At 44.6% G+C, this 14,450-nt stretch overlaps 1 protein-coding gene across 2 annotated transcripts in view; it reads left to right on the forward strand.

Moving 5' to 3' along the window:
• Window positions 1-14,450, forward strand: part of LOC133623925 (kinesin-like protein KIF13B) — a 110,724-nt gene that overhangs the window by 92,691 nt on the left and 3,583 nt on the right. For both annotated transcript variants that reach the window (XM_072916250.1, XM_061987416.2), the window contains exons 36-40: window positions 3,705-3,761; window positions 5,602-5,677; window positions 5,753-5,862; window positions 8,842-8,904; window positions 11,291-12,809. In XM_072916250.1, coding sequence (XP_072772351.1) covers window positions 3,705-3,761; window positions 5,602-5,677; window positions 5,753-5,862; window positions 8,842-8,904; window positions 11,291-12,809 — 1,825 coding nt within the window. The remainder of the gene's footprint in view (window positions 1-3,704; window positions 3,762-5,601; window positions 5,678-5,752; window positions 5,863-8,841; window positions 8,905-11,290; window positions 12,810-14,450) is intronic.

Consider the following 14,450-nt stretch of genomic DNA (forward strand, 5'->3'; position numbering starts at 1 on the left):
CTCTGTTTTAGCTAACTACTACCCGGGTATGTGGACAACTCTGTTTTAGCTAACTACTACCCGGGTATGTGGACAACTCTGTTTTAGCTAACTACTACCCAGGTATGTGGACAACTCTGTTTTAGCTAACTACTACCCGGGTATGTGGACAACTGTCTCTTAGCTAACTACTACCCGGGTATGTGGACAACTCTGTTTTAGCTAACTACTACCCGGGTATGTGGACAACTCTGTTTTAGCTAACTACTACCCGGGTATGTGGACAACTGTCTCTTAGCTAACTACTACCCGGCCGGGTATGTGGACAACTGTCTCTTAGCTAACTACTACCCGGGTATGTGGACAACTGTCTCTTAGCTAACTACTACCCAGGTATGTGGACAACTCTGTTTTAGTTAACTACTACCCGGGTATGTGGACAGCTCTATTTTAGCTAACTACTACCCAGTTATGTGGACAACTGTCTCTTAGCTAACTACTACCCGGGTATGTGGACAACTGTCTCTTAGCTAACTACTACCCGGGTATGTGGACAACTGTCTCTTAGCTAACTACTACCCAGGTATGTGGACAACTGTCTCTTAGCTAACTACTACCTGGGTATGTGGACAACTGTCTCTTAGCTAACTACTACCCAGGTATGTGGACAACTGTCTCTTAGCTAACTACTACCCGGGTATGTGGACAACTGTCTCTTAGCTAACTACTACCTGGGTATGTGGACAACTGTCTCTTAGCTAACTACTACCCGGGTATGTGGACAACTGTCTCTTAGCTAACTACTACCTGGGTATGTGGACAACTGTCTCTTAGCTAACTACTACCCGGGTATGTGGACAACTGTCTCTTAGCTAACTACTACCCGGGTATTTGGACCACTGTCTCTTAGCAACAAGCTCATGTCTTATAACTTTTCAGCTTACCTAACCTGCTCCAAGCCCTGTTTACACTAAGCCGGGTAAGGTTATCCAGGGTAAATCCCACCTAACATTATCCGTGTCCACACACAACAATCCCAACGTTTAAGACCCCCTCATCCCCTCCGTCAGCCGGCACAACGCGACCTAATACGCATGCGCGTAAAATGCGCACGTCATAGTCACCTCCAGTGTTGCTTTGTGGGCAAGTTCTTAAATGTAACCTATCTGAACAATATCCAGTGTTGTGGTATTTCAATTAACTGGAATCCAGTGTGCTGTGGGGCCCTATTGTAGTGAATCACACCTGAGACATCATAAATTAATCACATCTTTATTAGACACGTAAACAAAGTGATAAATAACATTTTACATCAATCAAACTAGGGATGTAGATATCTGGTCAGGACACTCCTCACTCTTTTGCCTTCACCTTCATTGTCCTTTCCTTTTTGGTGACTTTATATACTCTGGACCTAGACGTTGAGTCCGCGACATACATGGCGGACAATAACTGATACAGTCTGCTTTGTCAGTCCAAATGCATTCAACATTTTCCTCGACGGCCAGGTAATACAAAGAACATGCTACCTTTTTTTATCACATCCACGGGAGCTCACATTCTCGTTGTCTCTCCTTCGACAAATGGACGGAGTTTTTCGTGCATTGGAAAGTTCTCTTGCCGTCTGAGAAGTGTTGTATCCCAAATAGCTGCAATCGCTTTCTCTTAAGGCAGGGGTGCTCATTACGTCGATCGCGATCTACCGGTCGATCTCGGAGGGTGTGTCAGTCGATCACCAGCCAGCCATTAAAAAAATAGTCCTAAAAATGAGCGATCATAAATCTTCACTATGACGTGACTTTCATCACTTGATTGACATTCACGGCACCCGAGGGTCTTCTGAGAAGACGCTGGCTGCTGCCAGCTCATTAAAATTACCGACTGGAAGGCGAGAAACACTTTATTTCAACAGACTCTGGCGCCGTACCTGTCGTCAAAACTCCAAAGACCGACTGCACAGTTGCACAATAAAAGCGCTACTTCATCCTGCCTGCGCTACCAAAATAAGAGTCTCAGAAAGCTGGCGTGCACAAGCTAGCAAGCTACGGAGTTTGCCGACAATGTATTTCTTGTAAAGTGTATACAAAGGAGTACGGAAGCTGGACAAATAAAATGCCAAAAACCAACCACTTTCATGTGGTATTGGACAGAAAGGAGGCCTTTTTTTTCTCCTCCATTCGAAAATGCGGACCTTATCAGCACTACTGTCTGATTCCAATCAATGCAAGTCATCAGAATCAGGTAATACACCAACTTATATTCTTGTCTTCATGAAAGAAAGGAATCTATATGTGTTAATGTTGGGTTTCCTCTTTCTTCATTCATCTTCAATGAATACTCCAGTTGTATATATATGAAAGATGATGGTTTATTTTAAGGATGGTTCAGTACAATGCCTCACAGCACCGGGAAACAAAACATCGGTAACTGTGGAAAATAGAACACAACTCCATCGAACTTTTCTGTGTGTGTATCATATTCTCTCGCGCAAAGTGAACCGGAAGAGATCACGTGACGATAGCGCGGATGAACCTGCACTACCGTATATAACCTATTGGAGGCGCATAACAACAACAGCAAGCCTTTCTTCTCATGATACACAGAAACAGCATTAATAACAATGAGATCACATTTACTCAACAGTTAAACATGCTTGTATTATCTCTAAACACTTTTAACTTATTAACAATATTAACTATATGTGTTAAACATGCTTGTATTATCTTTAAACACCTTTAACTTATTAACAATATTAACTATATGTGTTAAACATGCTTGTATTATCTTTAAACACCTTTAACTTATTACCAATATTAACTAAAAGTGTTAAACATGCTTGTATTATCTTTAAACACCTTTAACTTGTTAACAATATTAACTATGTGTTAAACATTCTTGTATTATCATTAAACATCTTTAATTTATTAACAATATTAACTATATGTGTTAAACATGCTTGCATTATCACTAAACATCTTTAACTTGTTAACAATATTAACTATATGTGTTAAACATGTTTGCATTATCTTTAAACACCTTTAACTTAACAATATTAACTATATGTGTTAAACATGCTTGTATTATCATTAATCACCTTTAACTTGTTAACAATATTAACTATATGTATTAAACAAACTTGTATTTTCATTAAACACCTTTAATTTATTAACAATATTAACTATATGTGTTAAACATGCTTGTATTATCATTAAACACCTTTAACTTGTTAACAAAAACATATGTTTCATAAATAAGTAAATATACATTATATATATGAATGAGGTAGATCCCCACGACTTGATCAATTGAAAAGTAGCTCGCCTGCAGAAAAAGTGTGAGCACCCCTGTCTTAAGGTATTCATGTGTGATTTCCACAAGCGTCTGTACATGTACAGGAATGACTCACCTTCATATTTCCAGTGGTTAGCTCCGAGTTATGAAACCGCTTTATTATGAAGCTGGCTGTGGCACGTTCTTTCTGACGTCACTTCCTCTCCGAGTTCAGTTTGTAAACGATCAATGAGTCCATACAAAGCTAAAAGCCAGAGATTCAAGAAATACACGGTGCACTTAGCCGTGTAAAAATGTGTCCGAGGAGGGGGACCTTAAACGCTGGTGTAGTGTGGCTGAAACGTGGCTTAGGCTAAATAATTATTCGTTTAAGGGGTTAAACGACTTAGTGTAGACATAAGTCACACACTGACTTCTTTAAACTGTCCTCCCAGCTTTCTGCCAGCACTTTGGATGTCTTCTCTTCAACCTGCAAACTCCATGACTTCCAGGTGAGAAACACGACTTCAGCTTCATCTTCATGTGTTGCGATGTCTGTTATATCTCATTTCCAGTGCTCTCATTGCCACAAAATAGAAGAAATTGTAGTGAAAATGAAAAAGTTGTTAATATGGTATAATCTTTGTGTATTTAGAAGATGATTCATTTAATTTGGAAAGGTATGGTATGATCTTTATTGTCATTGCACAAATTTCATTTTAGATATATAGGTCTTTATTGTCATTGCACAAGTACAACGAAACTTTGTTTTCAGCACAAACCCGTTCAAATTAGACAAAACAAACAGTGTACAGGGTTACAGAATAGGAACGCTGATGGGTCGCCACAAGGCGCCCCATAAAAGATGGGGGAAAAGGTAAAACGCTGGGGAAGGATGAGTAAAAAAATACAATCTAGACTGGGCTCATAAGGGGGCCTAGTCTGGAGTGGGAAAAAAACCTCCATAGCAAAGCACATATACATATTACAACATACATCTCGAGATATCTAGCAACAGAGGGAAGGGAGTGCGAGGTCATGAGGGCAGGCCGCAGCTCTCAGACGCTGACTATCCATTCATCACCCTTATGGGATTTGCGTCGAGGGCGTTGGGTTGGGGTCGTGGGGTATATTTTTGTGGTTGCATGTGTGTGTGTAAGCCCGTAGTGTGTCTCTGTGCCGCGGCCTTGATGTTTGTGCAGTCGCTAGTCCAAAGTCAGCAACAACAAGTGCGTGTCCATGAGAGACAAGAAGGGAGTTTGTTGTGTCTTCGCTGCACTGTCCTTCGGGAGAGTCTCCACGCCAGGGAAACAATCCAAGTTAGAATGTTTTGTCTGCGAGTGAAAATAAAATTTGCTTTTCACTCTAAATTGTCTATGACTGGTCCTCAAAACTGCGGAGCAGACAGTCCGATGTGATCCACAAACCCATTCAAGATTAGACAAACATTGCACAGGATTACAGAACAGGAACGCTGATGGGTCGCCACACGTAAAAGATGTGAAAAAGGTCGTTTGGGGGGACCAGTCTGGAGTGAGAAGAAAAAAATGGATAGCAAAGCACATATACTCGGTACAACATACAACTCCAGACTTGCAACGAGGGGTAAGGGGGCGGGCATCCGGCCCGAAGCTGCCGGCCATTATAGGTACTTGAACTCCTCCATTTGGGACAAGATCTCTTTCCCAACCCGATGATGGCACTCCACCCTTGTCCGAGTGAGAACCATGGACTCGGACTTAGAAGTGCTGATTCTCATCCCAGTCGCTTCACACTCAGCAGTGAACTGATCCAGTGAGAGCTGAAGATCCTGGCCAGGTGAAGCCATCAGGACCACATCAAAAAGCAGAGACCTAATCCTGCAGCCACCAAACCGGATCTCTTCAAAGCCCTGACTGCGACTAGAAATTCTGTCCATAAAAGTTATGACCATAACCGGTGACAAAGGGCAGCCTTGGCTGAGTCCAACCTTCACTGGAAGAGGTCCGACTTATGTGGCGTGGGTATGCGGACAATACGCAATGCGGAAATCAGGCGGTCTGATACCGTGTACTCTGAGCCCTCTACACAGGACTTCCCGAGGGACCTCTCTAAAGTCCTCATAGCACATGTAGAATCCTATTAGGGTTATTTGGTGGAGAAGAGGTAATGTACAAGTAAGTATAAAGAACAAAGGACATGTTCCCAACATGCTCACAGAAATGTGCATATAAATATATGTATTATATGTATCTGTCTATATAACATGTTCATAGTTTCACATCATTTCTGCTGAAGATGAAAGATAGCAATTCTCTAAAGAAGTGTTACTATAAAAATGACAACACGGTCTTTGTGTGCGTGTGCGTGCAGGTCTGGGAGACTGACCAGGACCTCTCTGCTCCTCCTAAGTCCAGACGCACCATGTCCACTTCAGGATCAGAAACAAGTGAGTCTTCTTTGCTTTCTTCTTTCAATCCTCTCATCATCTGCAACTTCTTTTTTTCCTTCCATTATTCTGCAGCCACATTTTTCGGCTCTGCTGGGTCTTCTCTTCCTCCAGTGAAGGCCATGCCCACGCTGCAGAAGTCACTGCTTCCTGGTGGCAAAGAAGATGTCAGAGAGCATCAGCGGGTACATTTCTTCTGCCGTAACATCTTTACTTTCACAAACCCTCCCAACTATTACCATGCTTTGTTTGCAATGAGATAGGAGCACACTGTGGTACTCAGGAAGACACTGTAGTAATCAGGAGCACACCGTGGTAATCAGAAGTACACCGTGGTAATCAGGAGCACACTGTGGTAATCAGAAGCACGCCGTAGTAATCAGAAGTACGCTGGAGTAATCAGAAGTACTCCGTAGTAATCAGGAGCACACTGTAGTTATCAGAAGTATGCCGTAGTACATAGTAGCACACTATTGTAATCAGAAGTACTCTGTAGTAATCAAGAGCACACCGTGGTAATCAGGAGCTTACTGTAGTAATCATAAGTGCTCTGTAGTAATCAGGAGCACATTGTGGTAATCAGGAGCACACTGTAGTATTCAGAAGTATACTGGTAATCAGGAGCACACTGTAGTAATCAGAAGTACTCCGTAGTAATCAGTAGGACACTGTGGTAATCAGGAGCACACTGTAGTAATCATAAGTACTCCGTAGTAATCAGGAGCACATTGTGGTAATTAGGAGCACACTGTAGTATTCAGAAGTATGCCGTAGTAATCAGGAGCACACTGTAGTAATCAGAAGTACGCCGTAGTAATCAGTAGCACACTGTGATAATCAGGAGCACACTGTAGTAATCAGGAGCACACCGTGGTAATCAGGAGCACACTGTAGTAATCATAAGTACTCCGTAGTAATCAGGAGCACACCGTAGTAATCAGGAGCACACCCTGGTAATCAGGAGCACACTGTAGTAATCATAAGTACTCCGTAGTAATCAGGAGCACATTGTGGTAATTAGGAGCACACTGTAGTATTCAGAAGTACGCCGTAGTAATCAGTAGCACACTGTAGTAATCAGAAGTATTCCATGGTAATCAGAAGCAAACTGATCACCTAAAGAGAATCAATTCATTTTTGTCCACAAATTTCGACACATGATGCCCCATAATGACAATGTCAAAAGTTTTTTTTAATTTTTGGTGGCCAAATTTACTAAAAATGAAAAACTAGACAAATCACATGTACGTAAGTATTCAGACCCTTTGCTTTGTTGATGCACCTTTGGCAGAAATGCCAGCCTCAAGTCTTTTTGAACACGATGCCACAAACCTAGCACACTTATCTTGGGGCAGTTTGGCCCATTCCTCTTTGCAGCACCTCTCAAGCTCCATCAGGTTGGAGGGGAAGCGTCGGTTTTCATCCAGGATGTCTCTGTACGTTGCAGCATTCATCTTTCCCTCTATCCTGACTAGTCTCCCAGTTCCTGCCGCTGAAAAGCATCCCCACAGCATGATGCTGCCACCACAATGCTTCACTGTAGGGATGGTATTGGCCTAGTGATGAGTGGTGCCTGGTTTCCTCCAAACATGATGCCTGGCATTCACGCCAAAGACTTCAATCTTTGTCTCATCTTAGTTTCTCATGGTCTGAGAGTCTTTCAGGTGCATTTTGGCAAACTTTTGAGTAAGAAATGGCTTTCGTTTGGCCACTCTACCATACAGGCCTGATTGGTGGTTTGTTCTTCTGGAAGGTTCTCCTCTCCACAGAGGAATGCTGTAGCTCTGACAGAGTGACCATCAGGTTCTTGGTCACTTCCCTGACTAGGGTGCTTCTCCCCCGATCGCTCAGCTCTAGGAAGAGTCCTGATGGTTCCAAACTTCTTCCATTTACGGATGATGGAGGCCACTGTGCTCATTGGGACTTTCAAAGCAGCAGATATTTTTCTGTACCGACAGGCCAAGCGGTGTGTGGTTTCAGAGGTCGCGTAGGCAAAAACTCGGACATGGGAGGAGTTCGGTGGCAAGGCCCCTGAGGTGGATGAGATCCGCCCGGAGTTCCTTAAGGCTCTGGATGCTGGGGGGATGTCTTGGTTGACAAGACTCTGCAACATTGCGTGGACATCAGAGTTGGTGCCTCTGGATTGGTGGTTCCTCTTTTTAAGAAGGGAGAACCAAAGGGTGTGTTCCAACTATGGTGAGATCACACTCCTCAGCCTTCCCGGTAAGGTATATTCAGGTGTACTGGGGAGGAGGCTACTCAGGATAGTCGAACCTCGGATTCAAGAGAAGCAGTGCGGTTTACGTCCTGGTCGTGGAACTGTGGACCAGCTCTATATTCTTGGAAGGGTCCTTGAGGGTGCATGGGAGTTTGCCCAACCAGTCTAAATGTGCTTTGTGGACTTGGAGAAGGCATTTGACCGTGTTCCTCGGGAAGTCCTGTGGAGAGCGCTCAGAGAGTATGGAGTATCGGACTGTCGGATTGTGGCGGTCCGCTCCCTGATCAGTGTCAGAGCTTGGCCCGCATTGCAGGCAGTAAGTCGGACCTGTTTTCAGTGAAGGTTGGACTCTGCCAGGGCTGCCCTTTTGTCACTGGTTCTGTTTACAACTTTTATGGACAGAATACCTAGGCACTTTCAGGGCGTTGATGGGATCCAGTTTGGTGGCTGCAGGATTAGGTCCCTGCTTTTTGCGGATGATGTGGTCCTGATTGCTTCATCTGGCCAGGATCTTCAGCTCTCACTGGATCAGTTTGCAGACGAGTGTGAAGCGACTGGGATGAGAATCAGCACCTCCAAGTCCGAGTCCATGGGTAGAGTGCCATCTCTGGGTTGAGGAAGAGATCTTGCCCCAAGTGGAGGTACCTCAAAGTCTTGTTCACAGACACTATTGGTCGTTCGGGCATCCAGATGCCCCCCTGGGGAGGTGTTAAGGGCACGTCCGACCTGTGGGAGACCACGGGGAAGAACCCAAGACACGTTGGGGAGATTATGTCTCCCGGCTGGCCTGGGAACGCCTCGGGAGAAGCTGGACGATGTGTTTGGAGAGATGGAAGTCTGGGCTTCTCTGCTTAATAACCCTGATCATGTGAAATGTTTATGAAATGTTGATATTATCACATGGCTAGTGTATCCTAAGTGCTAAACAAGTCTTGTCTTGTTGCAGAATGTGCCTGATATCATTGTGCAGTCAGCAAGTGTTGAAGAGGGCATGAGCACCTGTCTTTTGGTAAGTTGTGCCCAACATATTCCCGTTCTACAAAATGATACAAGTATGTGTGATTCTTGCTCATATCGTGTTGGATCAATACACAAGGCTCCAATATCAGTATCAGTGAAACACTTGTGCTGGGACTGTTATGTTTAAGAAAAGTGTACATTACCTGTGCGATAAGGACAAAATATAATATCCCAATATTATTTCTCTATAACAAATATATATCACAGAATAGCATTTTCTAAAAAAAAATTTTATTCTTATTTTTTCTTCTTTTATTTGTTTTAATGTATATGTATAAAAAGGACAAGCTGTATTTGTAGTTTGTACAGTGGATAATCCCATTGACCCAGTGATGGGCCCTAAGCGCCCCCTAGAGGCCAGCTGTGGTCCTCAGTTGTAATACACTTTTCCACCACTTGTGGCAGTAATGACAAATCTCAAACAAACCGAAGAAGTCTGGAGCTAAAGTCATAGCGAAGTTTAGGCGCAAAAATTATGATTAAAGTGTCAAAACTGTCATTTTCACTTTAAACTTATTGACAGCTTATTTAAGAAACATTTATTATTATTATTTATTAATACAGATATGATTGTATATCTTTTAGCACTGCATAATTAATATGTACATTTATTTTTCATCAGTTTTGAAAATTATGAATTGATTTGGAATCGGGATGAATAGTACCGTATTTTCCGCACTATAAGGCGCACCGGATTATTAGCCGCACCTTCTATGAATTACATATTTCATAATTTTGTCCACCAATAAGCCGCCCCGGACTATAAGCCGCGCCTACGCTGCGCTAAAGTGAATGTCAAAAAAAACGCTGCGCTAAAGTGAATGTCAAAAAAACAGTCAGATAGTTCAGTCAAACTTTAATAATATATTGAAAACCAGCGTTCTAACAACTCTGTCCCAAAATGTACGCAAATGTGCAATCACAAACATAGTAAAATTCAAAATGGTGTAGAGCAATAAATAGCAACATAATGTTGCTCGAACGTTAATGTCACAACACACAAAATAAACATAGCGCTCACCTTCTGAAGTTATTCTTCATTCGTAAATCCTTCGAATTCTTCGTCTTCGGTGTCCGAATTGAAAAGTTGCGCAAGCGTGGGATCCAAAAATGGCCGGCTCCGCCTCGTCAAAGTCATCGGATTCAGTGTCGCTGTTGTTGTGCAGCAGTTCTGTGAATCCTGCCTTCCGGAAAGCTCGGACCACAGTTGTGACCGAAACTATCTGCCCAGGCATTTACGATCCACTGGCAGATGTTGGCGTATGTCGACCGGCGCTATCTGCCCGTCTTAGTGAAGGTGTGTTCGCCTTCGGAGCTGTGTGAAAAAAGCCACCCGGCCTCTTCGCGTAAACTTCCCTTAACCACTCGCTCATCTTTTCTTCATCCATCCATCCCTTCGAGTTAGCTTTTATGATGACGCCGGCTGGAAAGGTCTCTTTTGGATGGGTGGAAGTTAGCATGGCAAGCTAGAACCACAGTGAAGGATGACTCCTCATTCCCTGTGGTGCGAATATTCACCGTACGTGCTCCCGTTCCACAGTGCAGTTCACAGGAATATCAGTTGCTGTGAAATACGGTAGTAATCCGTGTGCGGATGGAGAGATTGCGTCTTTTTATGATCCGGATCCTTGTCGCGTAGTAGGAGCCATTTTGTGGTCTTTACAGATGTAAACAGGAAATGAAACGTACGGTGATATCCGCGCGTTTTTTCTTCTTCTTCCGGGGGCGGGTGAAGCGCTTCCTGTTCTATGGGGGCGGGTGAAGCGCTTCCTGTTCTATGGGGGCGGGTGCTTTCCTTGGCGGTTGCTTGCGTAGAAGAAGAAGCGCTTCCTATTCTACCGGGAAAAAAGATGGCGGCTGTTTACCGAAGTTGCGAGATCGAAACTTTATGAAAATTAATCGTAATAAAGCGCACCGGGTTATAAGGCGCACTGTTAGCTTTTGAGAAAATTTGTGGTTTTTAGGTGCGCCTTATAGTGCGGAAAATACGGTAATCAGGATTCGGATGTGAATTGAGTTTTTTGTGCACTCCTAATTTAACTCCGTCCCTGTACGTTTTTTCATGTTGTGTCTTCAAGTGAGCGACAAGAACAAACATGTTAAAGTCGCTAGTAACGACTTATGTCGATTATTGTCATTTGCCCCATGTCTGACTTGTTTCATAAAACAAAGAAGTTCCTCTTTTTGGTATCAATTTATTTTTCAGCTTTGTTGGTTTAGCTTCCATTATGCTCTCCATCTGTGCAATGTTGTTGACCTCCATATCCCTGCTGTAAAGCTATTTCAAGTCACGTAAAAATGCTGACACAAAGTAGTATTGTTGTTGCGGTTAGAATTTGTATCGTCACTAACACGTTGTCATGGTTACACCATAGGCTCCTTATCAGGATATCGTCTCAACAGAAAGTCCCAAAGCTTTGCCGCTTCCTTCTTCAACCATCCCAGAGATAGAAGATTGTACTTTGAACGAAGCGTCCAGCAGATACACGTTCACCAGTACGTCCAACGGCATGCCGACCGGTACATCCACCGGCACGCCCGGCAGTACGTCCACCGGCATGTCCACCGGTGCGCCCGGCAGTACGTCCACCGGTGCGCCCGGCAGTACGTCCACCGGCACGTCCGGCAGTACGTCCACCGGCACGTCCGGCAGTACGTCCACCGGCACGTCCGGCAGTACGTCCACCGGCACGTCCACCGGCACGTCCGGCAGTACGTCCACCGGCACGCCCGGCAGTACGTCCACCGGCACGCCCACCAGTACGTCCACCGGCACGCCCACCAGCACGTCCACCGGCACGCCCGGCAGTACGTCTAGTGGCACGTCCGGCAGTACGCCCGGCAGTATGTCCACTGGCACGTCCAACAGTACGTTCACCGGTACGTCCGCCGGCATGCTGACCGGTACATCCACTGGCACGCCCACCAGTATGTCCACCGGCACGTCCACCAATTCACTGTCAGACATCTACACGCTTAGCTGGGATCTTCCTCCACTGTCGGGTCAGGGTGCGGATGAGGCAGGAAATAAAGTCCCACAGCAACCTCATGAGAACCATTCAGAACCTGCGGCGAGATCAGTCCTGCCACAGTCAAAACCAAAAGAGCCTTCAAATCACCCAAAAACAAATCCATCGCCATTAGTCCAAGAAGGAGACGAACTTGATCCATTTGTGGAATCCAAGAGTCCAGAACAATTAGAGGATGACTCTGTGGACTCGGAACAACTCGCCAGTTCACTCCTAGCACTGGAGAACAAAACCAAACCAGAAGAACCTCCGCAAACAGACTCAAAACCAAAGACCTGCATTACAGAAAGTGTTCAAATGGATGTAAAAGAATCTACTAAACCAATTCAGAAAGAATCCGAGAGGAAGAAAAAGGCCAAACAAAGTCCTGCGTCAGTCTTGACCCAGATGTCCAATGAACTGAAGACTTCTGATCCACTATCTTCATCCCAGGACCAAACCAGTACCAAAGCCTCAGGCTCTAAAGCGCCCTCTTTTCCAGCATCGTGGTCCACTGAGGAGGTCTCCCTGGAAGCTGAGCCCAGTGTTCAAACCTCAAAAGCAGCCAACACCTTCAAAATCCAAAAAGTACAATCGTCAGACCTCAAGTCCTTCCAGCGGATCCTCAGTGAGCCAGAAAACCAACCAGGTCAGACAGAGCAGGTTAGCGCTTCTGAGAAGTCGGAACTAGATCTATCTGAGCCGTTGGAGCTGGTCTTGGACTCTGAGGACGGAGAAGCGACCGCTTCTCTCTCCATCCCTGATTGGCTGAAAGTAGGAGCGTTTGTGAGCGTCGGGACCAATAAAAGCGGCACAGTGCGCTACGTGGGACCCACAGACTTTGCAGACGGGATCTGGGTGGGAGTCGAACTGGAGGTCCCTGCAGGTGAGTGGAAGCCTTCAATTATCCGAATATTTCATGTGTCACAGTGTAGTGTGTTACCTGGTAATGTGTTCGTGGTTATGTGTGTAACAGTGTAGAGGAGGGACACCTCACATCGAATACACAATCTTCACAGCCTTCATTCAGTTTGATGAGATGACAAAACATTTGAGCTAGTATTAATGTTATTTGAACACTCATACAGTTTGCTATTAGAGTGAACATCCCAGTCAACAAAGTATAGACTTTATAAACAAGTTGTGACAACGTTTACGACACATCACCTGCTGCAAAACATCAAATAGTTTTCTCCTTCGCTGTATACTTTTAGTGTGGGGACAATATTGTCCACACCTGTCTCCATCTAAACACAGCAGTGCGCTCTTAAAGACACGGCAGGAAGCGAGGGAAAATGACGTTAAACCAAGCGCTTGGTTCAGTTTACTCCGAAGGGAAATCTCCGCAGCAAAGTCCGTGTAGTTAGTCCGCCATGATTATCCAGCCAAACGACGCTAGTGCACATGCGCCTGACTTCCTGTTGCCGAAAATGCATTAATAAATTACAGGTTTTTGGTCATTAAAAAATTAGACGGTGTGACTAACCGTTTGGAATTTTATCGCGAACTATCATTATACCGTTACTTCCCTCGTCCATTAACAAGTAAAAAGTCAAGGGCGGTCACGGCATCTTCTTGCCGCTGATGTTGGTCAATTTTTTAGGGCTTTATGGAAACTTGCGAGGGCGGTCGCTACTTTTGCCGCTGTTACCGTGGTTAAATTTGAGCCCTGGTGTAGTGTTACCTGGTTATTTGTTTTAGTGTTACATGGTTATGTGTGTTACAGTGTAATGTTACCTGGTTATTTGTTTTAGTGTTACATGGTTATATGTGTTACAGTCTAGTGTTACCTGGTTTTCTGTGTTACCTGGTTATCAATCAATCAATCAATCAATCTTTATTTATATAGCCCTAAATCACAAGTGTCTCAAAGGGCTGCACAAGCCACAACGACATCCTCGGTACAAAGCCCACATAAGGGCAAGGAAAAACTCACCCCAGTGGGACGTCGATGTGAATGACTATGAGAAACTTTGGAGAGGACCGCATATGTGGGTAACCCCCCCCTCTAGGGAGACCGAAAGCAATGGATGTCGAGTGGGTCTGACATAATATTGTGAGAGTCCAGTCCATAGTGGATCCAACATAATAGTAAGAGTCCAGTCCATAGTGGGGCCAGCAGGACACCATCCCGAGCGGAGACGGGTCAGCAGCGCAGAGATGTTCCCAGCCGATGCACAGGCGAGCGGTCCACCCCGGGTCCCGACTCTGGACAGCCAGCACTTCATCCATGGCCACCGGACCTGTGCCCCCCCCTCCTCAAGGAAAAGGGGAGCAGAGGAGAAAAGAAAAGAAACGGCAGATCAACTGGTCTAACAGGGGGGCTATTTAAAGGCTAGAGTATACAAATGAGTTTTAAGATGGGACTTAAATGCTTCTACTGTTATATGTGTTGCTGTCTAGTGTTACCCATTTATTTGTTACCTGGTTAAATGTGTTACAATGCAATGTTACATGTTATGTGTGTTACCTGGTTTTGTGTGTTACATTTTAGTGTTACCTGGTTATATGTGTTGCAGTCTAGTGT

The sequence above is a fragment of the Nerophis lumbriciformis genome, linkage group LG26 (genome assembly GCF_033978685.3).
Source record: "Nerophis lumbriciformis linkage group LG26, RoL_Nlum_v2.1, whole genome shotgun sequence".
Classification (NCBI taxonomy): Eukaryota; Metazoa; Chordata; class Actinopteri; order Syngnathiformes; family Syngnathidae; genus Nerophis; species Nerophis lumbriciformis.